This window comes from Corvus moneduloides, chromosome 5 (genome assembly GCF_009650955.1).
Source record: "Corvus moneduloides isolate bCorMon1 chromosome 5, bCorMon1.pri, whole genome shotgun sequence".
NCBI classification, from domain to species: domain Eukaryota; kingdom Metazoa; phylum Chordata; class Aves; order Passeriformes; family Corvidae; genus Corvus; species Corvus moneduloides.
The window spans coordinates 27,341,945-27,367,724 of NC_045480.1; the positions used below are offsets into that span (position 1 = coordinate 27,341,945).

Below are 25,780 nucleotides of genomic sequence, written 5' to 3' on the forward strand. Positions count from 1 at the left end.
GGTGTGGAAAACAAAGACACAAACGGCCTGCACCTGTGAAATAGTTTACAAATCCTCGAACATTTCCCAGCTGGTTTGCATGAGAAAGGAGACTTTCACAGGTGGCTGCAGAAAGCTAGAAAATCTCTCTGCTAGCTTTTTGGTTTCCACAAGAATGTCTCCTACATTTGCCAGTTACTCATTAATTTGTAGAAGTCTTTTTCAGATCAATGCTTTTACCTTTTCCCCCTCATATTTCTGGATAGGAAATATTAATTAAATTTTTAATGAATTTTAACTATTGATGTGCATTTTTGTGGGTTTGGGAAAGAGTGCCCATGTTTAGAAGTGAGATTCTGTAGAAACATAGTAGTTCACTTGCCTATAAGCTGTGAGATCGTAGTTTATACAGTGGACTAGCTATGTAGAGTGATGTAGCTGGTACAGTGGAAGTGACTTTAAAAATTGAATCAGTATATATTTGTCTTTAATGCTAACCCATGTAGGTTTTTCTTTCACATGAAGCTGCTGCTGGAGTAAAACAATACTTGATGTACTTGCACCAAAGCTTTTGAATAGCTTTAATAAAAAAAAAGTGTCTGGAATTTTGCAGTACTTCAGAAACAGCAGGGTGTTTCTGAAGTATTCAGTCTGAACTGATGAAAAATCTTCTACAGTTTGCATAACCTAGAGTATGAGGTGGCTTCCTGGTATGACTTGGAAATTAAGTGGTTACTAGATCTCATGATCAGTGAGGCAGATGGAGAATCCATTCAAGTTGTCTCATGGCTTGTTGGTAATGGATAGCAGGCTTGTTAGATATCTCTGTTAAGATTATGAAGATCTTTTTAATAAGTTTCCTTCTTTTAAAAATTAAGATGTAACTTTGTTCATGCAGGACATGCTTCAAGAAAATCAGTTTGGTCTGTTCACATACAAATGAAATGCTTGGAAAATAAATATTTAAACTGTGTGATCTTCTGTAACAATTCATTCTCTGGCATAATGATTCTTGCATATATTAAACACAGTACTTAAGTAATACATCAATACAAAATACATAACTTTGCTATCTGTGCAGAGGTGACATTTTTTGAAAATCTGAATAAAGTTGAACTTACTTTCTTTTTGTGTTGGCTATTTGTTATGTTGAGTGTTGGAGCTGCTACACTTGCGAGGGTAAACTAATGATGAAACATTATTTTGAAGGTACAGCAGGGCAGAACTGGAAATTTGGAGAAAGAGTTGGCTGTGCAGTCGACCAAACCTGATTTCACATCTCCTCCTGCCTTATTCAAATCAGGAATTCCAGCAAACAGGTCAGTTAGCTGTAACTCATGACCAAAGAACTCTTTATACTGTTACCTCTATGTCTTTGAAGTTTACGATTTTTGTAGGAAAAAAAGGAAAGCGTGTTTCTGTAACAGGCAGAAAAGAGGGGTAGAAGTAGCCTAATCCCATTTAGCATAATCAGACATGAATACTATGTTACTACCTTCTTGGCGATGCTACGGTAATACCTTCTTGGCTATTAGGGAAAAAGTAGAAGAAAAGGGGTGATAAAACAGCAGGACCAAGTAACAAGACAGTTACAGAAATCCATTTGTTGATTTATGACACTGTGTTTTCTGTGTATAATTACATTTGCCTTCATAATATTTCTAGTTAGGGTCCTTATGAGTATTAGCTAACGCATTTTTTCAGTTAAACAAGATGGAATCTGACAGCTATGATTTTAACAAGTGTAAGAATTCCTGGAACCTAGTCTCTTTCCTGCAAGGCAGCTTTAGTTTCTCCATATTTGAATATTTTATTGCACTTTCTTTGAAATGAGAGAAATTATTTCCTTAGTGGGGTTCTTCTCCCAGCCTCGGGCTTTAGTAAGTTCTGTCTTTTGTATGTAAGCCACTGCTGCTTGATATCTGGCACTTGGCTTAGGATCAATCCATGCTTCTGTTTTACTTCAGTTCTTTAGTGATCCTGTTTAGAAGTTTTGGTTCTGTGCAAATTAAAAGCCATTATCATTACTGTCATGTTACAAATGATGGTAAGAAAGGTAGAACAGATTGTACACTTTCATCATCAACCATTAAAGATTAGGAGCTATGACCTATCTTTAGCAGTGCATCTGTCGGTACCTTGACTAATTTAGAGGCACTTGTGTTCAATTATTCCATCCAATAAGAGTCAGTTCAACACCCAAATGTATTTTTCAGGGGGGGTGAGGGGGAGTGTGAATCAACCATACCCTTGCCTGCACTTTTCTTTCACTTCTAGAATATTCCTTCTGGTAGCCTAAATTTTTCTCCAAGCTATCAAGTTATGCTGCTCCATGTGTAGTAGATTTTAGTTCTTTGATTTCCTATTTTTTTTTGTCAAAGAAACAAGAAGTCTTTCAAACTTTGTGCCAACCCTGTAGCTATTTTTTAAATTTGCTTTTCTGAATTGCTTTTAATGTACGATGTTCTTGTAACAGAGGTTTCAAACTGGAATGTAATGTTCACAGGGTAAGGATTCCAAATCTGTATCTACCATAGGTTTTGTTACAGGATTTCAATTCTTTGTTCATCTTGGTGGTGGACAGAGAACCTCTAAACTACTTTAGGAAGTAATTAGTGACCAGGTTATTAAAATGTAGTCAAGTTTAAAGTTGTAGAAAAAATGCATTGTGTAAATTCTGTGGTTGTGTGAAATTTGCAGTTGTGAGAACTGTCACTTTTTAACATTTATTTTGGCATACCGCTTTGTGAGATATCACTGACAATTGTATCACTTGTGCATTCCAGTGGGTAAATAGGTTGTTTTGTATACATTTAGTGTGAATACTGTATTTATAAGTTGTTACAATGACAAAACTGGCTTCTGCCCTTATTTAATCCTTGCTCCTATGGATACACTTGCTTAAAATAGATTCTTCTGCAAAGAAAGGCGTTTCTACCAAGTGGTCAGAAAAGATTTTGAAAGAAATGTATGCTCAGAAGTCTGAGAGTAGCTCAGTGAATGCATTTATGTTAGCTGTGTGGATTATATATACTTCTACTTTAATTACTTTTCCATAATGCATCTACTATTTTCTTTTTATAAGAGCCTGTATTACTAACTTCTGTATAACCAGGCAGTGTTTTATGGGGTTGGACTAATTTCTTTCTTTTGTTAAAGAGTTTATTTTAAGTAGGCAGAAAATTTTCAGCAATATAGATCTTCAATGATTTAAAATAGTTGCCTTTATGCCATGTGGCATTTGCAGTAGCCTTGTTGAGAAATTGCTGGAAGCACTTCTCATGTAGCAGTAAAATTTCTCTTGGCTTCTAGTAGTAGTTGATATATTCTATGAAAGGGAGAGAAGATTGATACAATTTGGTATAGCAGCATTGGTGTGGGGATTGGTAAGGAAACAGAAAGATTTAGGCAATTTACCTCACCAGAAAAAGCAGCAGCTCTTCTCAGTCACAGACAAACACTGCCTCCAGAAAAGCAAGTTTGGGCATCAAAATATGGTAGGAACAATACAGGAGGGACCAATGATGGGAATTAAGGTGAAGGGGAAAAACAATTCAGGGCGTGATGCTCATTTAACATTTTAGTTCCTCACTTACTAGTCAGGGCTGTAATATTGCTTCATGGATGATTTTACACGTGGACATTGCATTACATATGGCTCTTCAGTTGCAACTCTGGGGACAGATAGTGGCGTTTACTTTTTTTCGTTTGTTTGTAAATGAACATTAAAATAATTCTGTGCTTATGTTTTTACCTTTCTGATTTGAGTACAGCAGATGCTTGCATGTGATTGCGAATTGTCTCAAAAAAACCCCAAAACCCCCTGAGGTCTAGCAATAATATTACTCGTTACCGATATGGAAGTTGTAGTTGACAAAATAGGAACAGTGTTATGGCTCACCAGCAAATGAATGTTGCTAATTCACTAGAAATGCATCCTAAATGTGTAATTAAAAGAAAAATTCTGTGCTTGTTCATACAGTGTATCTCTGGGAAATTTTACTTGAACAGTGGCTGTCTTAATCCTAGCTGAAATACTAGTTGTTTAGAAATGACACCTGGATTTCTTGCCTTGATTCTGTGATACTTAGGGCTGTTGAGTGCATAAAGTGTTGTGTAACCCTGAGGGAGGAGTTAGATCATAATGGAAATAGTTTAGTAAATGGACATTGTATACAAACAATGTGGTATAAAATAAAATCTTTGTTTTCAAGAGGGAGTTAGTTAAAGATTTGTTGTGGGCATAGTCATAATTACGGTAAAAACCTGAAGGAACCTCTTTTGACTACAGTGCTTTCTAGACCATGAAGAGGACTTTGATATGTTTCAATTGTGTCGTAACCAACCAAGTTGGGTTTTTTTCAGACCAGTGCTTTTCCTTATGTCATTTTTCAAGGACTGTGAGACAGTTTTTCTTTAGTAGTAGAGAAATAAGCGTAAGTTTCATTTATAAGCTGGCTGTAAAAGCTTGTATTTTCTCATTCAAGTAATACCTATAGCAGCTCTCCATCACAAAATTTATTTCTGTCAGAAGTTTTTTGGTTTTTAACCTCCATTTATGCTTTTACTGAAGTGTACATTACATTTAAATGGGTCTTGCTTTTGGAGAAATTAGCCCATCAGTGCAGTGGGCTATTCATCAGCTTTATCTGTGCTTAGAGCTTTCTGTCAACAGATTTTTTATAGAAAATAGATTTCTGATCTTTCGTTACTATGAAAAAGTACCAGTTTCTCTTGTTTCATTAACTAGCTTTGCAAAACTAAGTAAAAGATACTCAGATATTATTCTGAAAAAAAGTCTATTTTCTATACAAGTGGTTTCTGTAGTAAATCTGTTAGATTCTTATTTATATCAATCAGTGGTGAGCTCAGCAAAGTTGAGGCTGTCCTCAAGAGGAGGAAAATAAAACATAAAATACATCAGCAAATCAAGAAAGAAGAAAAGAACATATTGAAGCATATTATAATTCCATACGTATTAGGCTATACTGTAAGTCTGCTAAATAAATGTGGCCTCCTGTAGTTAATCTGTTTCTGAATCCTGAAGAGTCATATGGTGGTGTTCCAAAAAGCAGATTATTTATTTTATCTGTGGTAAGGATAATGATTTCTAAAGCTATGAACTTGGAAAATAACTGGGTTTGCCTTCTTTTTTTCTTCTTCTTCTTCTTTTTTCCCCCCTTTCTCTTTGCCTGTAGAATCTAAACTCAGCTTTCCAAATGAGATTGAGTTATCTTTCTGAATTAATCTCCATGGAGAGTGGTATTCTTAGTGCAAATAACCCATAAATAACCATTCTCTAATTGGAGTGAAATAACTCAGAGTTGCTGGAATGTTCCTTTTAAGCTACACTTTGTATGAACTCTGCTGTGGTTCATGTGCATCCCACACGTGTGGATTGCCTTTTTATGTTTCAATGGATCCATTGGGAATGCATCTGTATTCCAGGTGCCTTGAATCGCATAAGGGACAAACTAAGCCCTTCCTTTTCTTTTCTTATGGCACTGAGACAGAAACCGAGTAATGCCTGCTTAACATCTTATCAGGACTCTAGATAATGTCTGGGGAGTCTTGGAAATTTCTCCTTGTGCCCGCTTGCTGTGACTTAATGTCTGTGACTTTACCTGTGATTCGAGGTGTCATCTGCGGCTTTATTTGCCACTGAATCTATGCTTCCTCGTGTTCAATTTCAAGCTCTTTTAGTGGAGTACTCAATGAAGTAGTTATTGCAATCTTGGAAATAGAGAATTTGTCAAGTTCAAGGTGTGATGGCAATTTCCCAAACTCATCCATCATTATGAAAATTAAATATTTTGGGAGTTGTTGGGAAGAACAGTGGACATAAGACTATACAACATTATTTAAGTAATAATTATAAAGTACCGTCTCAGTAAGACTGAGCACAGGTACACTCTCACTCTTCACAATCTAAATTAAGTGAAAGCTCTATTTATTTCAGTAAAATTGATGTCTAGGAATCAACTAATTGGTAGTCTAGGTTTGCTTCATTTGATATTGCAGTGGTGTGTTTGGGCTGCTTCCCAAGCCAAAATTAATATTATTGTAATATGGTTGAGGCATATATTGCTTTAATGCCCAGTCCTCTTGCACTGGTGCCATTGTGTGTGTTTTCAGTGCTGATTTTAAGAGTTGCTGGCAGTGTGCAAACAGTACAAGAGAGGAAGAGTCTTAATTCTTGCTGTGTACATCACTCCCAAGTGGAAGCCCTGTAAATCAGTGGAGTGAGCCAGGCAGGGACTTTTTGCTGTGGAATAGTGTCATCTGTTATGCACAAGGACTAAAGCTAGGTAAAATGAGTTTTCTAGGAGATGGTTTAGATAATTAAGAGAAGATACCGGTGATGGAGGAGAACAAGTGTCTTAGAACTCTGAAACCAAATGCACTGTCAGTGAAGACTGAGATGGTGAAAACAGTTATTTTAACAACTATTTTATAATACCTATGTTTTCAATTTAGTTACTTAAAGCAAAATAATAATCCAGTTTAGCAGTGCTGGAAGGCCATGCAAGACCACTAGGGAAGTTTAGAAAGGTAGGTGTTGATTATTGAAACAATCTAACTTCTAGGATGGGGTATTAGAAGACCTGAGAATTTCTTAAATTTGTGTTATCGTTGTATAGTATATATTGCTGTATAGTATATACTGGTTTATTTTGCAGATATGTTCTCAGACTCTGGTACCATTGCACTGGTTTTGTTTGGGTTTTTTTTTGTTTTTTTTAACTCTAAACTATTGTCCTTAATAAGCTTGCTTTAAAATCCAGGAGGAAGCTCTAAACCCAGAATACTGAAAAGCTCAGAGGACAGGCATTTGGATCATCCTAAGTATGCAGTCTGCTAAGGAGCTTCAGATTATCTCTGGGAGATCTAACTGTTCCTTCATGCTCTACTGTCTGCTGTGTCTTTTTCAGTTGCCTTGGAATCTAGGTATCTGAGCGGTTGGAGTCCAAGCTATCAGTCTGGCAGAACTCTGAGCCTGTAATTCCAATTTACAGTTGTTCTCCCTAATATTTATGCTCATGTGGTTAGTAGTACACTAGATGCAAAAAAGACAAGAACTTGTGTTCTGAAACTAGAAGTAGTTTTTCTTTCTATTGATTTGTTTCTATGGACATTTCAGGAAGGTTTTTTTCCAATCTTTTACTGTTATGTATCATGCTCTTGGTAAATATTATCAGTTTAATCTGCTGTGGTTTCCCCTATAGGTAAGACACAGATGAACCTTTGTTTCTCTTAACCATTAGCACTGTAGTTTTGTATGTCATTTTCTAACAAAGTTGACTTAGGTGAATCCTACTTTTTAACATCTTTTAGAAATCAATAATGGCCTGCAGAGCAGGTAGAATCACAGAATCATAGAATGTTAAGGGGTTGGAATGGACCTTAAAGATCATCTACCCCAACCTCTCCTGCCAAGTGCAGGGACATCTCCCCTAGACCAGGTTGCTCAAGGCCTTAGTCCAACCTGGCTTTTATAACTCTTATGCAGATAGGTTTTGTTATATCTGCATAAGGGTTATACATTTTCTTTAAACCTTGGTTTCTGGTGTTTTAGGGCTGATAACAGGAAAGTTCACTATACTTTGGATTATTCTTCTCTTCAAAATAGTGATTCCCATTGTCACAAATACCAGGTTTTAGTTTTACTAGGTGACATTCAGATATTTGTCATATTTTCTGGTCTGGTGCCTGGAGTACTTCTTTTGTGTCCGTGTATTCCCCTGTGGTTAATTATACTTTGAATTTTAGTGTTTAGGTTTTATGCTTATGTTTTTTCTTCTATCTTACCTTTGTTTGATCTTCCCTGGAATCCTTCATTATAGTTTCATGCAATTTAGAAATTACTTCTAATTAATAGTTTATAGCTATTTCACATTAGATTTTTGTGAAAGTTCTGTGTAATATATTATTTTCTTACTGAAGTTTTGTGATTTTTGTTTGGTTGGTTTTTTTCTGTAACAGAAGAGCAGTAGTAGTATTTTTATGGGGTGGAAGGAGACTGCTGTAGAGTATGCCTTTGTTTATTAAAGGAGTCTTTATTGCTATATTGTTTAGTTCTATATGCTTGTTCTATATAGTTCAGCAAATGGATCCCCTTTAGTGTTCTTCAGGAAGAGTCTTTCATGTTTTCTACAGAAGAAAGAGCTTTTGCCATTCAGAATGAGAGAAGTCCATAAAGCTTTTGTCTCTCTCTTTTTCTCTTTTTTTTCCCCTTTTCTGATTCTGCTTGTTGATTCTGGTTTGTCTTGTGTTGCAGGCGGATATCTGGCACAATAGATGTGATTGGACAGACCATCACTATCAGCAGGGTGGAAGGACGACGGCGTGCTAATGAAAACAGCAACATACAGGTTTTACACTGCAGTTTGGCATTCTATTTTTGACTAAAAGACATTTTTGCTTTCCCCATAGCTTCTGACTAAAGCATCAGTGTATATGAATGAGTAATACATAAGTAGCTTTGAGTTCAGGAATAAAGTTTTGGCAGTTATCGAAATAAATTAAGATGAAATATTTGATAGATTTTGAAAGAGAAATGTTTTGGTATACCTCTTACTGCAGAGAAATGAGCAATGTTGCAGACTTACAGTCCAGGAGACAGCATTGGCTCTGCTAGAACTGCGTGGGATTGTGTTTTGTTTATGGAGTGACAAAGATAAATATTTAAATTGCCCATTTGTGCCCTGTTCCTGCCAGACACTAATGCTGACAGTGAAAGCCCCCTTGTATGCAGTTCAAGAGATGTAGTCTTTTAAAAATAAGGTGTGAATGAATAAATAGTTGATAGTAGCTTGTTTTTAATTATATTGTAGTATTTCACCATAAATTGCAAGATTAGTCTTCATGGTTTTAGTTTTCAGACTTTTACTATCCTAAGAAAGCAACTAAATCTATTAAGACGGAATACACTTCTCTCCTGAAGAATCAGGGAGAAGCATCAGGGTTGCTTGGTGCCCTAGCTGCATTTTCATGCCAGCTTAGGTTAAGGTTAAACAGTGAAAATAGTAATGGATTGTAGTGTGGATACTGAAAACAATGCCATGTGTTTTTCATCTGATCTAAGAGTGTGTAAGTAATTTATAGTCTTGGGTCATTTTTATGCTTTTCATATTGATTTTTAAATATTTTCCATTATATAAATTTAAGGTGCTCTTAGACCTTTAAAGGTACTTGGCAAATACACTGAGCTAGGTATGCAGGTAGAACTTACACCATCTGAATATGGGTCTTTAGGTGTGAAGTGATACTTTCCTATTTTAGTAACTAGAAAGAGAGGAAACCTATCTTCTGCCCTTTTCAAATAGCAATTGTAACTAGAGTTTGATATTTTGCAGGTTCTTTCAGAACGCTCTAATCCTGAAGTAGACAGTTTTACCAAGCCACCTCCATTTTTCCCTCCAGGAGCTCCACCTACTCACCTTCCACCACCTCCTTTCCTCCCACCCCCTCCAACTGTCAGTACTGCTCCACCTCTGATTCCCCCACCAGGTAAGTATCCTGCCTTACATAAGGTGTGAATAATAAGAGATTCATTAACATCAAATGCTTCAGGTGCATTGTGCAGAATTTCAGAATTTCGTGTTTTGCTCTTTCCTTAAATGTATCTGTAAGACAAAACCAGAAACTTTTATTTTTACTTTCTCAGTAAGCATAATCCCAAGTAGTAAATAATTACCTAAAGACTAACTGCTGGTTCTTGTGTTCTTGAAAATATTTGAAGTGAGAAGCTGTTCTCTGTACTTCAATAACTGTTAATGCAATTGAGAGGTATGTGTTAACACATCATTCTACAAACTTTTGAACTAGAAGTATGGCATACTGTGAATTTGTGTCACAAGTTGGATTCTCTGATGTCTAAGGTCAAAGCAGCAAGAGAAGTTCTAATTCCCCTTTTCTCTCACAGCATGTATGAATTCCCAGTTTTGATAAGTATTGCATTTGCTCTGTACCCTTTCTTTCAGTCAGAAGTCTTATTAGTCCCTGATGTTTTTTCCCAGTGTCCTGTGTCTGTGAATCTTAGAGGAATCAAAGCTCTTTGAGAACTCTTCCCATTATTAATCTGTTTTGAAATTTACTGCTATTTACTGAACATTTATTGAATTTTGATATATATGGAAATTTACTGGGAGAAGTGTCATGGGTATTTGCACAAGTAGTACAGTTACCTGCATTTGTCATTTTAAGGCATTAAGTTCAAAAAGATTTGGCAGGAAACTGAGAAGAATGGTCAGTGAGAAATTAAAATAGATGGAGAAACTTTGTGGTGTATTTGAGTAGGAAAGTGAAGCATTTTTCTACAGAAGAGACTGATTTAAGGCGGAGCCTCTTTCCTTATTTTCTTCTGTTCCTTGGATTCTTTTGCTTGATTTGTTCTGAAAATCATGCTGAGCAGTTTCTTAGTTATTCTGCTTTCAGAGGGAATCTTTCAAAGTTTCTCTGTTAATATTCTTACGTATAAGCAAAGAGGTAACATTATTTGAGTGCAACTAGTGTGAGCCTTTATAGGGTTTAAATCCTCATAGAAGAAGTTGCTTCTTCAATTGCCCCTCCTAATTTTAAAACTTAACTCATTCTGCCTGGCAAGCCCTGGCTTTCCTCAGTGATGGTCATACACAAAAATTATAACACCTGGAAAACTCAGGAGAAGAGATTTAAAGATGAAATAATTCTCTGCCCTCTTCCAATTTTTTTTTTTTAATAAATATAAAAAATAGAGTCTCTGAAGTGAGAATATGATAGTGCTTGAGTGATTTTTGTGGTGTTTCCTTACTGGAGGAGGGGACAGAAAGGGAAGGAATGTGACAATAATACTTGCTGCAGTTTTAAGCTTCATTTAAACCTTTCTGATAAAACAATATCTGTAGTGCATTGCAGGTTTTTAGAAAGTAATGGTTTTAATTGTAATTGGGTTCAGAAAAGGCGTTCTAAGTTGTATATTATTAAAAACATGAGAACCACCCCTACCGACACCCCAGACGCACTTGGTGCAGGGATGTCACATAAAGGTACTGGACTTGTCTTATGAAACCCTTCACCTGTTGAATTTTTAAAAATGAAGGAAAACCACATGTGTTGCAGATCAAGCCAGCAGGTTTTAGTCTCATGGTTTACGGGCAGGTTTATGACACAGGCTTGTTCAAAAGGTCTTCTGGAACATCCTTCCTTGCTTCAAGTAGATTCGAAAATAACGATTAAGAGCTGTGGATTTGGTTTCCTCAGGCCTGTGTTTTAATTGTGCTGTTGCCAGCTCTTTATCATCAAAGCTGTTCCTAAAATAGATTCTGCCATCCCTTCTAGGTTCACTGGAGGAGGAGTAAAAAAACTACACTTACTCAATATTAAACTGGGACTACTTGCCAGAAAATTTAAGTATTCCAAATAAAAAACGTCTTCCAAAAGCGCCTTTGAAAAAGAATCTTGCTTTGAAGTTAGGTTTCTTGTTCTGTATTCATTCACTCTTGTGATTCAAACATTTTCTGAGGAACAAGTCCTGGAACAATTCAAAGCACCAAATGTAGAAAATTCTCAAATAGTCCTAGGAGATGACTGGCTGTGGCAAAAAATGTGCTAGTTTCTGTTTGCTAGGTTTACTGCTATGTTGGAGTAATTTTCCTCTAAAGCAAAATGTGGATGCTTGTTAACCAGGCTTTAAAAGTTAGTTTATGTGCTTTGGTTTAAGTGTGTAGTTAAAAATGTGACATGTATTTGTGATTTAAGAAAAAAATTTCTCTGAAATATTGAACTTCTGTTGCATAAATTTGCACTATATACTAGGGTTTGGTAAGTGACTGCTCAGCCTCAGCATCCTAAGTGTGTACTTTTTATCTTGTGATACAGAGAATTTGACCTAATTTACCCTGTGGCAAGAGAACCAAGTTGAATTATATTACATTTCTGAGGGATGTTACACAGTTCAGCTAATTTGCAGTATGTTGTTAAGCTATGGCAGTGTTGTTCATGTTTGATTCCTTACTGCACAAGCAGAGTGCCTGTGTCATTGCTTTCCTTTAGTAAAACATACTTGATTTTCTGTAAATATTTACCAGCCTTGAGTTAGTAGGATGGTATACAATGTCCTGAAGGCAATTTTGAGCGCCTTAGGTAAAATGGTGCACTAATGACATTTGAGTTGCTTTTGACACACAAGTCTGAGTACTTAGGTTTAGGCTGGATATATCTTTGTGGCAGCACAAAAATGTTGTAGGGACATGACGAGGTCTATACTAAGTCATTGCACTGGTACAGTGTAGTCTCTTCATTGCAAGAAATGACAAAATATTTCTGTGCTTTTTCTCAGAAGTACTAATTGGCTGGTGTTCATACACTTAGAAGGCTAAGGAGTGAAGAGTTAAGAAATTATTTATTTTCCAGTAACTGAAGCTTATGATTTTTTTTCTTGTTTTGTGTCATATTTCTGTATTAGTGAGGAAGGTAAGGAAAAACATTTGTTGAGATCTTATTAGATCTTTTACATGTTTTTGTCAACTTGGCATGTAGAATCTTTCTTCCTTTCTGATACCATCAAGTAAATTAGCTTCTGTTTTAAAACTATATAAGCATTAATCGTGACTCTTTAAAAGTTCTTAAAGGTTTTTGTGGGAAAAAATGCTTATGTGGGTTTTTTTAGTGTAATACCCTACATTAACCAATTCATTAGAATTATTTGGACATTTGGTCTCTGTATATTAGTTGTATTCAGTCTGTCTTAATTTTGTTTGAGTGGCACTCAAGTGAAAATTTTCATTTGGCTTTTAGTCTTGTGGTGGTATTTTTACTTTTAATTCTTCACAAGATAACATTCTTGTGAATGAGGAATATATTAATAGTTTAATACAAAATATTTCCTTTTTGTAAAGAGGAGTTAGCTGATGGGTTTCCAGGCAGTTCTCTGGATAGTGCTGAGTGTCATGTGCAGTGCTAACAATGTACAGGTTTTAGTGCAGCAATTGAAATCTTTCTAAGGTGGAGCTAATAAATCACTTTGAGAGAACTTCTGGTATTTTTCTAGCTTATGTTCTTAACAGTGATGTATTATATAATATATACATGCTTAACATTTATATATTATATATATTTTTGATATGTTTTAGGCTCATGAAGGATCTGTTAATTTGAACAATTAACCAAAAAAGATTAATGGTAAACACTTTGGCTGTGCAACAGTTTGAGTTCTTAATCTTAATTTTCTTTCAGGAATTTTCATCAGGAGTGTTTGGTCTTTCAAATGTTACACTGTCAAACATTTTATGGTGTGATACCCAGTGTTCTTAACAACTGTAGTGCACATTGGAAAGCTCATATGCTGGTGAAGAGAAAATGACTCATGCAATTTAGAAATTTGGCTGTTGGAGTTCACTGTCTCCTGATTTACACTTTGGCTAAGAGATCAGATTTTAAATCTTCAGGATTGGACAGAAACCTCACTTATATTTCACCATTTGTTTAATCCTATAGGATTAATGCTGGTAGGAATTTATGTCAGTGAAATTCCCAACAATTAGTGAACTTTTATATTGTTCACTCCTCCTCTGCTTGCATATTCCTTCATTCTGTCTTTCTATCAAGGCAGCCTGGGAGCAGTTGGCATTTCTAGACATTATAAGTGCATAGATTTAATAAAATGTTGCTGCCATACAATAGTCTTTTAGTTTTAATGTTGAACTAATGAGATACATGTAAATTTCATCACGCAGTGGTCAGTACTGTTCCATGTGAACGTTTATGCAGTTATGTCAAAACTGATGAAAGCATTTGCCAGAGTTTTCTGTTCTCTCACTCCCCAAAGTTTTGCCATGAGTTGTCACATTGAACATACTTATTTTTTAATGGAAGCAGAGTTGTTGATAACTGAAAGTCCTTTATGCCTAGTGAAGTAGTCACATTTTCTGTCAGTATTGCTTTAGCCCAGTTTATTACGTACCAGGGTTAGGTGTTCAGTTCAGGTAAAGCTAGTTCTTTGCAAAGCATGAGAAGATAACATCCTTTAAAGTGAAAAAATTATTTTTACCTTGTGACCATTCCTTTTATAATCAGTAAGATAGGTTTATATGTTGAGGCAGTATATTTTGCTAGGTCAGCTAATTTAGTTGGGAATAATTTTCTCAGCTTTTAACAGCTAAGCTAGATCTGAAGATCAGGTTAGAGTAATTCTCGCACATGCTTCTGTTAAAGGATGCTCCTTTCTCAGATATTTACAAGAAAATAGAGAGCAAAACAATCTTTTTCCCTCCACGTAGCAGCTGAATGTTGAACTGCAGTGGCATAGTATTGAGTCAGACATCTGTATTGCTTACTGCTGCCTGAATACTTTGTTCATGTGGACCTACTATTTCCTATGCCAAGCTATTGAAGGTCAGAGGCCAATTGCATTTCCTTCCATCCAACCATGGAATATAAAATAAAGCAAATGTAGTCTATGGGATGTTACTTTCCTTCTGTATACTAAACATTTTAGGATTATGAATTTAAATCTAACCTTGAGACCCAGAGTCTATTTTTCACTATTCTTGCCTCTAAATAAATAACATCTTAAAGAATAGGAATTTAAATTAAAAGCTAGATTTCACAAGGCTTGTTTAAAATTTTAACGATTTGTATTAATGTGAGATCTTGATCTGAGGACACAGAAAATATGTTATTCTTCTTGATCATGTATGTAGTGAAAGCTCAATCTGGTTTTAGATCTACAGATAATAAACTATTACTATATCTGATATTTGTTGTCTTTTTAGGTATACCAATAACAGTGCCACCACCAGGTAAATTTGCTTAGATTTTTTTTCCACATTTGGTTAAGAGATGAAAACTTAGCTGATGTGCAGCTTATCAACTTCCTTTCAATTATATAGATAAAAGGTCACATATACTAAAATACATGTGTATATATATGTAGGCTCAGTTATTTTGATGCCAGGCAGAAGAGAAATAGTATGAAAATGCAGTTGACTAGTGGACCTAATCAGCCAGTTTTCTAGATATATATTTCCTTATTTTCTTTAAAATCTTTTTTTTCTCAGCTACGCAGTAAATAGTTTTGATGGTTGTTTATTAAGTATAGTTAGATACTTAGGAATTTGCCCATGCTTCTAAATTAACATATTTTTAAGAGTGATAAAGTTTTTAATTTGAAGCACTGATAATACATGTTTAATGTTTTGCCTTTGTCAAGCTGAAAAGTAGTTCTTAGTCTTACAAAATAAAATCCATTTGCACGGAAACAATTTTTGTCTTGTTCTCTCTGGGATTTGTTTGCCATTGTATGCTTAGCCTAGTTCTTTTATGTGTTTATGGGTGTTAGTTTTTTTCTTTCCCTCCTCCTTACCTAATTTATTGTTACAGGTTTTCCACCACCACCTGGCGGTCCTCCACCTTCCCTCATACCCACAATAGACAGGTGATTATCTGTTTGAAATCTTACTAAGCAATCTATCAGTATTCTGTAACTGAAATAAATGAATAAGTGCTCTTGCATTTCCCAGTGTTTTATGGATTTGCATCTGGGAGAGGGGAGACAGCTTCATATTTTTGCAGTAATTTTACAGAAATATTACTGATCTCACCTCAACATATTCTTTGAGTAGATTACTTGGCCACTTACTACTTTAGTTATGACATAGTATCAAAATGACAAATTTGTTGATTTTGATGGTATATCAATGCCAAGACCTAAGGCAATGATTGTTAAAGTATTCTTCAGTACTCTGAAGGCTTATTTATATGAACTGTATACTTTTCAGCTGTTATATCCTTTTTTATAGATGTCCACAAAAATTTGAGCACAAATTCAAGCCCTCATGAACTATAGGAAGTGCCAGAGTTCCACAGAATCCAAATTTGTATTTCTATTCTGTTCTAAGTGTTCAGCTGTAACAGACCTAACAGTGCTTTTTCAAACCATTTTTATATGCATTTATATGTATATGCATACATATATTTGTATATATAGATATAAATATGTAAGAGAAGGTAAAAGATTGGCTGGCACAGTCCTTGAGAAATATTTGCTGGAGGCCAAAACCAGGTCGTATACAAAACACGTTTAAGATGGTACAAGCCACTTCTCAGTCCTCTGGATCTCAGTGAAGGAAGATGCACACATCTGTTCCTTTGAAATTGAAAATTCTGTTAAAATTTATCCTACAGGAGGATGATGGTAATTCTCCAAGAAAATCTTCATGATTTAATTGAGAAAAAATCCTAACTTAATGCATCATATGTGCATGAAAGTAAATTTATTACTGTGTATTGACCGTTGTTGTGAATGAGTGCTGCTTCTGATTGTATATATTGTATATAGCGTATATATTATATATGAGTACATATTTACTGAAGGAGGTAGCTTTGTTGCTAAGGCTGAGTTTTTACATGTATCTTTAACATGGTTTTGCATGTATTTTCCACAGTGGACATTCTTCTGGCTATGATGGTCGTCCTGTTCGTGCATTTTCATATGGCAGTGGTAAGTAAGCAAGCTTGCTGGCTTTGGAAATTTTGACCAGCGTGATATCAAATTGTTTGATATGCTTATGAGGGTTTTAGCTAGAAGACTAAAAAGGTCTTGTCAGTATTTCATTATGAAAGCTCATTGCTGACCATTGTAAATAGATACATGCTGTTGCAGATTTAACCATTATTGGTAAATACTGTTGTTTTGCTTATTAATTTATATACTGGATATGTTTTCCTGCTGCTTTTGCAGAACTGTGGTTTTGAAATATTATATACCATAATATGGACTGCAAGTCAGGGAGAATTTTTTCTGCAAGTTAGAAAGGATTTAAAAGCAGGAGAACAAGTACTGTTGAGATATCATCAGAATTTTAACCAGTAAGAGCAGTCATTCAGAAATCCTGGGTGATGTACCTCTCCTTTCAAAAACTGTTTGTCTAAGACACTATAACTTTCAGCTATCCTATTGCAAAGTCAGTCACTTTTTTTTTTTTTTTTTTTTTAGTTACTGTTATGGGAAAAAAGTCTGAAGCTGGAAAACTTGACTTTGTGGTTTTTTTCAGTAAAAGTGAAATAAGAGTGAACTAAAATAAAAGCTTCATCATGTGCCACCAAATGGGCATCCACAGAACGTATGCGGAGTTTAGAACTGTTACCTAGCACAGCTCTGCTTCTTGATCCGAAGGAGAAAATAGAAAGATAAAGTAGATGGAATTAGAGAATGATGTGGGTTGGAAGGAATCATCAAAGATTATCTATTTCCAAATTCCCTGCCATGGGCAAGAACACCTTTCACTAGACAAGTTTGATCAAAGTCCTGTCCAACCTGGCCTTGAACACTTCCAATGTGGGGCATCCACAACTTCTCTGGGCAATCTGTGCCCCACCACCATCATCATGAAGAACTTCTCCCTTACGTCCAATCTAAGCCTACCATTTCTCAGAGCAAAACCATGGCCCCGCGTCCTGTCACTACAGGCCCTGGCAAAGGGTCTCTCTCCATCTTCCAGTCTTGTAAGCCCCCTTGCAGTATTGAAAGGCCACAATAAGATGTGCCTGGAGCCTTCTCCTCTCCGTGCTGAACAACCTAAACAACATAGGAGAAATGTTCCAGCTCTCTGATAATTTTTCATGGCCCTCTTCTGGACCGGCTCTAACATATCTTTGTTGTACTGGGGTCCCAAGAGCTGCATGCTCCATATACCTGAATAGTCCAGTTGGAGTCTCACGAGGACACACAAAGAATCACCTCCCTCAACCTGCTGGCCACCCTTCCTTTTGATGTAGCCAGGATACAAGTGGCTTCCTGGGCTGCAAACTCACATTGCTGGCTTGTATTTAATTTTTGCCCACCACTATCTCCAAACCATTCTCTGCAGGTTGCTTTGAATCACTTCATCACCCAGTTTGCACTGACATTGAGGACTGCCCCCACCAAGATGCAAGACCTTGTGTGTTGCCAGTCACTACTTCTGCCTTCAGTACATCTACCATCCAGCTCCTAGTGCCTTTTCTTTCAGCTAAATTCTATTGCCATGCTTCTTGTTCCTTTGAACCCTAGACGGTGAGAGGAGAAATTGCAGGGGAAGTTTTGTCCGTTTCTGAGGAGGTGTGATGTTCGGCACAGACCAAATATTCTGCAGATCTATTTCGCAAATGTTCTGAAGTCTTAGGCATGGATATACAAAATGACATTTTGTAATGGCTTGCAATTTCTTGAAGTTGTAGCAGTTCATGGAGTAACAAGGAGTACTTTGTTGACATTGTAAGGATCCTCATCAGTTATCAAACGTTTACTTTCATGTATTGGAAGCTTGTTATGTTTTCAAGAGTTCTTGAAAAAGAATTCATAAACATCTGCTTTACACAGACTTCTTTTTTAGCAGTAATTCTGAAGTTTTAGCAAAAAAGTAAAAGCTGAGGCATACAACTAAAGCCATGCAGATTATCATAAGGAAGGCAGTCTTACTAACACATACTAATGTATGTATGTGGCATCTATTACATAGTCTCCAGTGTAGAATGTTTTTCACTTTGATGTCTCTTTTGTTAGAATTTTCTATTCTGTCAAGTACTGTCAGGGACATAAGAATATTTCCAAGCTTTATGTTGACCTTTAGAGATGATGTCATGCTTGTGTTGTTGCAGCACCAGTTTTAAAGGATGACTGTTACCGTGATCATGCCAACATTGAATTTGAACTTCTCCAGCAGGATTAAAAATTTGTTTGCCTTTACACGATTACGGAGACCAAGGAGCACAGTCCGTTGCTATCTTCCCTGTGTGCTTCCAGTGTATCTGGTATCTCTGTTGCAGCAAAAGCTTCCATATTTGCTGCACAAAGCAATTGTCTTATCTCTTAGCTGTCCGTATCATACGGACTTTTGAATCTGTGGAGACTCAGCGGCCTTTTATCAGTATTGCTCATCTTGTAGTGAAAGATGTTTTCCTGGTCAGCATCACATTCTGGCAGTCCCCGTTCTGCAATGTGATTGCTGGTCAGTGTTTAGCAGTGCTCTCTGTGAATCAGAACTTGGGGACATTGAGAGCTCCACAGTGCAGCAGGGTACAGATGATCACTGTGATTTACAATCACTAAGTATATTTATTTAATAGTTGCTTTGGATGATAGCACTGAATCTCCAACCTGTTGTCATCTTTGACAGTTTGTGCATTTCCCAGCTTTGTCAAAATTGCAGGGGAAGATGTGCAAATGGAACACATAGCAAAAAGTACCAGTCTTGATTAAGGTTCCAGCCCTTCTTCTGCCTATTCAAATTCCTCAGCTCATGCTTTGGTGTCTTCCCTTGTGGCCAGTCAGGTTTCCCACTGCAAGCCCCTTAGGAAGATTACACAGTAAAATAATATTCTTAACTCGTAGCTCAACAATATCTGTTTTGTTTTTGTGCTCTTCCACCACATCAGTGTGGTTTCGTCAGTTTGCTCTTAAATCCTTTCACAATTCAGTGCTACCTTTGCCATCAGATCTTTGGCTTTGCTTGAGCTGCATTTGATCAGTCACTGAAGAGCCTTGTATCGAATGCTTGTTTGCTTTTTCCTCAAGCAGTTCTCTGATCTGTGCTCTAAATGTTCTTTGTATCTTAGAAACTTGCAAGACATTTAGCATTACAGAAACAGTTTGAGAGTCAGTATTTTTTGAAGTACAAAGAAAAACATGAAATAGTTTGCCTTATTCCATGAAGCTTTACATTTTTAAACCATCTCCAAAACAGGGCTCACATCTCCAAAACTAATAATTATTCAAAGCTCCCTTCCTGTTTTAAAAATAAAATCAGAGTTAAATTTTTGAAGTGTCTTTTTTCTTGTAGAAGTTATTGGAATAGTCAATGTAGAAATAATAGAAGTGACAAATTACTTCATTCAATGTAGTAAAAGCAGAACACCAATTCATATTAGACAGTAAGCTTCGTGTGTGTTGTGAGTAATTCCTGGTGAAAATCTAGATATAAAAATGTGCAGTGTGTCAAATTACTGTTTTGTCTCATGTTACTGGGGTAGAAATACTACTGTCTGATGAGAACTACTCCAGATGTGATGGAGTATCCAAAATTTATTGTAAAAGTTTGTGATGCCATTAATAATTGATTTGTAGTATACATTTAAAGTTAAACTTAAGTTTAAACTTTAGATCAGCATACGCTGGCAGCCAGTGTCTCATATACCATACGTGTGTTGTTGACCTAGTGGCAAGTCAAGGAAATTAGCAGTCTTTTAAGTCCAGCTGGTTATTTTGCTATTTCCGGCTGCTTTCCTTCGAAGAATTTCAGGTCTTGGCAGTATAATGAACAGCATAATATTGTATTAGGGCATTTTATTCTGTTAACCCCTCATTTTGCCTGTAGACCTGAAGTTAAACAGTGCCAAGCATTTCATTTGAGGCAAAACCTTTTATAAATGCTTTATAAAGGAATTATAATACTTTTCATTGCAAATGTATTTTAACAATGAAGTGTTTTTTCCTGCTCCACTGCCTGCTCTAAAAGTCTTTTGTATTCTTCCTCTGGAAGCTTGGCAAACTGCTCTCTTAAGCTTCTGCCAAAGCTTTCTGGGGCAGGCATACCCCAGACATTACAGGCAAGGCAGTCTGAACATAGCTGTCAGCAGAAGCCACTGGTTTTATAACTCAACAGTATTAAATACAGCACCAGTAACACACTTTACATTGTTCAGTGGATAATTATGTTACTTGTACTGTTAATCTCTTTGTGACACCATGAAGTCAAGTAAATATTGTTCTCGTATTATAGATGATGAAGTGGAGCTCAAAACAAACGATTTATTGAAAGTTAGGAAAGCTAGCAAGGCAGATAAGCAGAAAGGGAGAAGTCCTCAGTACTGTAAGTCCACTAGAGAGTGCTGTTTCCAGCTAAATACTCAGCCCTTGTTTTTCCTTTACAGGATGTGTTCATGGGACTTCTGGCGAGGGAGGGCAAGACAGAACAATTGGGGCGTTAAAAGTAGTAGTTCTGTATTACGTCAAAGTTGGCAAAAAGCAGTGGAGAAGCACGTTCCTTCTCCCCATTGGTAGCTATCTAAAAAAGGTTGTGAGACAGTGTTGAGACTTCTTCTTAACATCTTAACATGTCAGTTCTAGATTAAGACTATGTTTTATTTTCTTAAACTGTTACATTTTAGTGTTATTAGTGGTTGTGCTGAGTATTCATAAATGTTATCTTACAAAGTGGGAGTTATCTTACAAGTGGGAACGTTATTTCTTCTCCCCAGATTGAATTTATTTCTAAAGCTTCTTTTACATCTGTAATCAGAAAAGTATGGCAAAGCACAGTATAGAATATAAATTAGTGAATGAGAACTTCATAGCTAACATTATATTTTAAATAGAATTATTTTAAAGTACAAGAGATTAAAATAATAGCATTTAAATGTAAGGTTGGAAGTGCCCTCCTTTTTCTGAACGGTATTTTTGGAGCACCTGAGTTTCAAAGGCAGTTTTGTTTTCCAGTTGTTTCTGTTTTGTTGTTCCCCCAAAATCAAGCCATTTGGCCACGTAGAATCCGATTCTTTGAGCAATTTTTTTTTCCTCTGGAAGTGTATAGACAGTCTTTGGGGTACATACCCTGGTTTTGTACATCCTCATAAGAAGTCTGTAAATGAGTGCCAGAAGCTTTTATAATCATCATGGAAAAAATGCAGTGTTTTCTTGGAATTAACTCTTATGTGAAAGGGGAAGATTGAAAAATGTCATTGGAGGAAACTGACAAATGTGTTTTCATGCATAAGTGTCCATATGATATTTGTTTTTCTTCTTTCTAATACCTACATCTCTTTCTTCAGTCACCTTTCCACACCCTGTGGGTTCTGCACCCTCGTGGTCTAGTCTTCTGGACACCAGCAAACAGTGGGATTACTATGCACGAAGAGAGAAGGATAGGGAACGTGAGAGAGAGAGATCCCGAGATCGGGATCGCGACCGGGATCGAGACAGAGATCGAGACCGTACCAGAGACAGGGAAAGGGACCGAGATCACAGTCCGTCTTCAAGTGCGTTCAACAGGTCAGTGAAATGTCTTAAACGTGCTGTAACTCTGCTCAAAACCCTTGTCTCTGTTAAACAGTGTACTTCAACATGCAAATTTAGTGTTCTGCTGTATATTCCAAAGAGCTGGACAGTGTGGCTGACTCACCTTCACCTTTTTCTCTTGGAAGCTGTAATTCTAAATTTCTACATGTAAAACAGAAGCAGAAAAAAAGGATAGGATACATCCAAACTGGTCATAATGCTTTACAGGTTAAAGGTGATTTAAGTCTTGAGAATGACTGAAATACCCATCTCTTTTTGACATCAGTAGGTCTAGAAAAAATCTACAGAAATATCTGTAGAAGTATCAAATAAATTTTAGTTGCCTATTCGGTACTAAGAGCAATGTGTTGCAACATTTGACCTTAATTAATGGTGTTACTACCTACTAAAATGGTTAATATGGTTGTTAAAAAGGGCTGGATAATAATCTCTCCTCTCTTTTTTAAAACTGTTATTTCAAGGTCAAGAACTTTTTTTTCATTTTCACGTAGATGATGAAGATCATGTCAGATAACTTTATTCAGCTTTCAACTCTAATTGCTTTTAAAAAAATGGTGCAACATTCTGTGGTTCTGTGGTCCATGTGCTCAAGTACAAAAGCATTTAATGTTGAGATCACTATGGCTCCATACAACAGCGGTCTATTGGTTTGCCAGATTTTGCTAAATTTCCTCTGCTCGTTATTTACTAAGCTTTTTGGGGTAAATATCTGATGCTTTTCTCAGTGTTCGTTGTTAAGTTGCAATTTTTGCAGAATATATGTGTTAGCTATTAGGCAGATTGCTTTTACTAATGGTTTTACGCTGAGGGGAATGAGAGCACCGAGAGTCAACGTTGCTGCGGTTGAGAGATGACATTTTTGCATGATGATTGTTAGCTGAAGACCCAAACTGGGTGCAAGTTGGGGGATTTTCCATGTACGCCGGTGCGGTGATGTCCTGTCCTCTGTGCATGTGCTTCATTCCAGGGTCAGTTTCTGAGAACTGAAGACCTATCTAAACATCTGTTTCTCAGACACCTTGATTGAAGGTCAGAAAGAACTCTGGTCATTCAAGGGTGCTTGAAATGAGCCTTAATAGCTTCCAGGCCTCAAGAAATCTCTGTGCTGCTGCCAGAGTTATCTGTAAAGGAGGGGGAAGAGCAGGCCTCGACTTTTTTATGTGACTAAATTATCTGCCATCTGTAGCAAAGCTGTTGCCACATGGCTGTGTAAGAAAATGGGAGGCCCTTAACTAGGATAAGTTGGTTTGGGAATCACAGAAGAGGTGGGAGGGGCTTAAGAAGGAACATGCAGACATAGTATGTCTTAAGAAGGTTTATTTTCAATTCTGTGCACTTATGAAAATAAAATGAATCGAGCTGTGAGGAAGAGAACGTGAACTATTTTAGAGACTGCACAGATTTATAGCTTTTATTTATATTCCCTTTGTTTAAACTTTGATAAAGTGGTACTTTGCTGGGGTTTGTAGTAAGCATTTTACTGCTCAGAAATTATGGTTTTCAATGGTTTTAGCAGTTGTTTTCCAGATAAATAGCCTGTGGTTTTGCTACAGCATTTCTTAAAATTATGAGAAAATAGGATTCTTTTTATTCTATTATAACCAAAAAGTGGTTTAAAAATGAGCTTTCAGCTGTCTTTATGTTCTGTTCTGCTTTTACCCTGCTATCCTCAGAGAAAGGTGTGCATTTTTACAATGTATCTCACTCTGCCCCCTTGAGAAGATGCCATTATTTTTGGACTGTTTCCCCTCTGCAAAGACTGGGGGTTTGTTTTGTTTTGTTTTGATAGTTTCAAGTCAGTTAGTTACCACTAAACATGTAGACTTTGGAATTTGATTGATATGTTACTGTTTTGTGGTTCTTGCTCAGCAATTTGAAAAATTAAAAAAACCCAAAAAAACCAACAAAACACACCCCAGCAACTGTGTTTCTAAGGTCCTAGAACTTAATAATCTCAGGCAGAAGAGCAGATGGGGGTCTGGCTGGATTGTAGCTTTACAGGATTTGGTGTCCTGGTGGTCAACAAACTGAATGAGACTCCACAACCAATGTGTGATAAAGGTCAAAAACATGAAGCAGCGTTAGAGTGTTCCTGAAAGCTCCCAACACACTGGTCTTGGCAAACTGTTTTTTGCTTTACTTAGAGAAGTTGTTTATTTTCATCAGACACACTTAAGAAGCTGTCATGGTTCTTTAGTAGTTTGCCAAAATAAGGTTTAAAAGGGAGTATCAGTAATGTTTTTAACCTTTTCTAGAGTGTTTTACAATAACTGGGTAACAGAACAAATGCACAGTGTGAGTTATCATTAAGGGCTTTGTATCTCATCTTTGAAACCAAGCCAGAAGTCTACAAGTAGCCATCTAATTTCTCATGGCAAGCTTATCAGAAGTTAGACATTCAAATTTTAACTTTTTAATTAGATACTGATCATCAAAATATTAGTTTTGGGAAGCAATATCAGATGTGGGAGAAAACTATAGTTGCACAGAGAGGCTGGGGAGACTCCATCCTTGGAGATATCCTGAAGCTGTCTGGACATGGTGCTGGTCAGCTGGTGGTCCTGATGGCCCTGCTTTAGCTGGGGTTTGGTCCTGATGGCTTCCACTCATGCCTTGCAACCTCAGTTAGTTTTTGTGCCATTTGATCACAAATGTGCTTTGCAGGATTCAGTCAGCTTACTCTCAGATCTGTGGTTATGAATGCATTGTAAAATCAATGCAGGTGTATTACTCCATGGCAAATCATAATTTTGAGTCCTGTAGTTGTAGCTGTAGTTTTCCTGGTTTTGATGTGTGAATATTTTTTGTGTCCCTTAGAAAAGCAGAATTTTCTATGGAGTGGTTAATGCTCCTCTACAGTGTCTTAAATTACTAATTTCTGACATTTGCTTAATGATGTAATCATACAGAGTTTCATAAAAAGACTGGTGCTGTTGCTTCAGGTGTTCCCCCTTCTCACGCTGAGTTTTCATGCATAGCTGTAATAGTCATTAATGTAAAATCCTCACTTGGGAAATGGCCAGAGGATCCAGGTCGTGGCAGATAAAATGAGTTTGATCTCAGTTCTCACTGCTCCAGGACATGAGAAATCTCTTCAGGCTTGAGCTGTTCTCCTTGTGTGATCTGTTCTGCTGCTGCCAGGGTCCTCAGGAAGATACCTTCTTTCATGGAAATGTTGGCAAAGACAGAAACGCTTGCCTTTTGTTAGGCCAGCGGTATCTGAATCGTTACTGATTTTACTTCTTTAGAAGGCCCGGTTACATTGTGCCTTTCTTTAGGACTTGGTGGGGATCTCCCAAACTAGGGTTACACAAGACTTCATGTGATACATAAATAATTACACTAAGTTTATTTGTATTGATGTTGCACTGTTAAATGATGCTGGATAGGATTTTCTTAGTAAAGGAATGATGAAATGATCATGTGATCATGCCTTTTTAAGCTATGCTAATGTAGCATTTGAGTCGTGTTGGCTAACAATGGATAGTGTTCTCATCTTTTTTTTTTTTCCAGATTTCAGTAAACTCTTAGAACTGCCCTTTTCATCAAGTCAAAATATAAAAATATGTTTTAAGTAAAGCCTTTGAATTCTTGTCTAACCTGTGATATTTAGGGGTTTTTACCATCATTGTGGCAGGGCAGCATTTCATGGTAATCCAAGAGAGAAGTGGAAGTAGAGACAGCACTAGTACTGGAGAAAAGTTAATTTCAAAAGCAACCCAAAACATTTAGTATATTTTACTCTTTGTACTTAGCTTTTCCTTTTCT

The 25,780-nt window shown here is 36.6% G+C and overlaps 1 protein-coding gene across 6 annotated transcripts in view; it reads left to right on the forward strand.

Annotated features, from left to right (window-relative positions):
* The window catches only part of FIP1L1 (factor interacting with PAPOLA and CPSF1), a 40,133-nt gene that overhangs the window by 11,546 nt on the left and 2,807 nt on the right, over positions 1 to 25,780 (forward strand). For 4 of the 6 annotated variants that reach the window (XM_032110272.1, XM_032110273.1, XM_032110267.1 and 1 more), the window contains 7 exons: positions 1,189 to 1,298; positions 8,258 to 8,351; positions 9,336 to 9,489; positions 14,733 to 14,759; positions 15,340 to 15,394; positions 16,404 to 16,459; positions 21,766 to 21,985. In XM_032110272.1, coding sequence (XP_031966163.1) covers positions 1,189 to 1,298; positions 8,258 to 8,351; positions 9,336 to 9,489; positions 14,733 to 14,759; positions 15,340 to 15,394; positions 16,404 to 16,459; positions 21,766 to 21,985 — 716 coding nt within the window. The remainder of the gene's footprint in view (positions 1 to 1,188; positions 1,299 to 8,257; positions 8,352 to 9,335; positions 9,490 to 14,732; positions 14,760 to 15,339; positions 15,395 to 16,403; positions 16,460 to 21,765; positions 21,986 to 25,780) is intronic. The other 2 variants (XM_032110268.1, XM_032110270.1) reach the window with 1 other exon arrangement.